The following is a 2,737-nucleotide window of genomic DNA, read 5'->3' as shown; positions in this document are numbered from 1 at the left end:
AGTACTGCACGTCAGGTTCGGCGGGAATTTCCGCTCGGACGGGCCCCGCGTCGCGTTCTCTCCGCGCTCGCTCGTGCTCACGCCTACGCCACTCAACGCTAGCGTCACCGCTGAGGTGCAGCTCGTCGCCACGGGATATGACCGGTAGGGGGCGCTCTGCCTGCATGACTGCCGCCATCTTAACTAACGCTGATGTCGTTGCGTTTTGGTCTGGCTGCATGAGTTCTCCTCCGTTCCCTATCGTTCTCCCTCCTTTCTGTGTATTTGAATCCCACATTCCCTCTTCCCTTACAACTTTAAATTTGAAACAAACTAAACAAAATTTACAACTTTATGTCAATTCCAAGCTCGTAGGCAGTGTGTTACTATAAGTGTAGTAGTCGTGTAACTTTGTACTGAATGGCATCAGTCGCTGTTGTACGAGTAAGCCTTGTCAAAAGCTTCTTGAAAGCCCACAGTTGATGTAGTGCAGTAGATTCACATTGGAAAGAGTTACTCCAGTGTCTCCACTTCACGCATGTCCGCATTGCCCCGCATTGTCCGCGTGTGATCCGTGATCCACATCTCGCGTCCTGTCAGTATCGCTCAGGGGTAGTGTACGTCTATGTCGCCCAGGGTACTGCCGGGATGATTACCCGGGTACGGTCCGCGCTATACTTTGGAACGCTACCGCTGGTGTGAACGTATCTGATTTGTGGGTTAGGGTTAGGGTTAGGGTTAGGGTATAGGCATAGGCGACTCCCTAGACTCGTTAGTGGAGTAGGCGAGGTACGGTCCGGCATATTAGATAGTTACCAGGGTACGTTCCGGTATACCGGACCGTACCCAGGGTACGTTCCGGCAGTACCCTGGGGGACATAGACCCTCTCAGCTTCAGTATCACTTGCTCTACACTTACGTCTCGCGTTCTCCCTCACTGTGCTAGCTCCTCCAGTATCGACGTGGACGTGCCAGCGATCGAGGGAGAGGACGGAGGCCTCCTCTCCGTTCTCAACGTGAAATTCCCAGACGAGCCGCGCATAGAGGGCGCTGCCGATGCTGGTGGTGCCACCTGTCAGGTGATTCGCTGCACGGTGACCTTCAGTGCTCCGACACCGGTGTCCTTCGCCACGGAGCTGACCTTCAACGATTCTTTCGGCAACAGGTGGGGCTCCCTCTGAATTCTCTTCTCTTCTCTTAGTTCCTTATTCTCTCCTCGGGGAGAATAAGTCTGGCTCCCTCTGAATTAACCACTAATAAATAATAAGCAAATCAAATTAATTGTAAATAAGGTATAAAATGTATAGGTATAGATCGTCAGTTAAATGAATGTACTCCGAGATTTTTGTGGGAATTTGCGAAACAAATGCGGGAGTGAGAATGCGCGTATCTACGGAATGTCGTTCTCCCGATGTAGCAGCAGTCTCGCTCGTGCTGCCGATATCATCATCATCATCATCATCATCATCGGTGACGTGTTTGGCATGGTTTCAGCTTCACTTTACCTGTGACGGCCACGTCCGACAACTGCCTGCTCACTTGTTACTCATTCCTCGCTGGGAACCAGGACAGCTACCGGATGGCGTGTCAGGTACGCTTCGTCCACGTGAACCTGAGCGCGTCGATGTGTTTTCGATCAACTTCAGTTATCCTTTATTTATTACTTGTGTGTAGATGAATGAGTTACTGTATACGCTGTATATTCCGCGGTGGTTTAATTTTCGCGAATTACGCGAGCGCGTCCCCGACCGCGAAAATCGCAACACGCGAATAATTCAAACCGAATAATACCGAATAATTCAATAATTCACAGGCCACGAAATTAACCACTCGCGAAATTGTCCGTCAAGTCTGAATTCGCGAAAATATCTGTACGCGAGAAATATGGCGTATACAGTGTAGATAGATGGTGTGTGTGTGTGTGTGTTTTGCGTTTAGGGCGGCCGATGGGAAGGAGACAATGCCCCGAGCTTGGGATAAGGGAGCCAGTCGCCTTTGCAAGCACAAGACGCTACCGACAAACTCAGATTCCAGCCGAGGTGGCGTTGTTTTATGCGGACAATCGATGGTCGCACAGCGTTTGTGACTCACAAGTCATTATCATATATATTGCCGTTAAAGTAATTATTGTAGAGCGAATTGTGCGCACTATCTACGAGCGGATGAGTATTCTTTCGTCGGATCGCGGTATTTCGCGGAGTGCCGCAGTTCTTCCAGGCGGTCGTTTTTGTTTGAAAACGTTTCTAATATTCGTTGTGATGAAATTGCGTGCCGAGGGGGGAAACGAATGTAACATTTAAAGTTATATACTCGTCATAATGACAGCTGACTGTAGACTGTAGAGTGTAGACATGTAGTACATGACAGCGAAGTATTACAGTTGTATCATGTTTTCTTGCCTTGGTCGTATCCAGGAAAAGAAAGAATTCCTCGTTTCACAGGCTGCAGTTAGAGGGCTAGACATTTGAGGTAGCTGATACATAACGACCATGGCCTTGGTCGCTGGGGCCGGGTCTACATGTTCTGTGTGTATGTTTGTGGTGCTATGACTATTATTGCACTGATTGGTTCCATTCGCATTATGTGTTTTTTTCATTCAATCTCGTCGAGCCGAAGCAGCTTATGTCTGAGTAAACACAATTGCAAGCACGCGGTGACCGAGAACGATGATAACAATATCATTATGTCTAGATCATTTAATAAATAAACACTTAGCTCCTTATTGTCGTCTCTGTGCTCTCTCCTCTCTCTTCTCTTC

General features: G+C 48.6%; 1 protein-coding gene across 1 annotated transcript in view; it reads left to right on the top strand.

Annotated features, from left to right (window-relative positions):
* The window catches only part of LOC106814884 (cilia- and flagella-associated protein 47-like), a 22,320-nt gene extending 22,172 nt beyond the window's left edge, over positions 1-148 (top strand). Inside the window, exon 22 of the mRNA XM_014819258.1 lies at positions 3-148. Coding sequence (XP_014674744.1) covers positions 3-148 — 146 coding nt within the window. The remainder of the gene's footprint in view (positions 1-2) is intronic.
* The last annotated feature ends 2,589 nt before the right edge of the window (positions 149-2,737 follow it).

Source organism: Priapulus caudatus, unplaced genomic scaffold (assembly GCF_000485595.1).
Source record: "Priapulus caudatus unplaced genomic scaffold, Priapulus_caudatus-5.0.1 Scaffold997, whole genome shotgun sequence".
NCBI lineage: Eukaryota > Metazoa > Priapulida > Priapulimorpha > Priapulimorphida > Priapulidae > Priapulus > Priapulus caudatus.
Note: the sequence above shows the minus strand (reverse complement) of the source record. Positions and strands in the feature narration are given on the sequence as shown.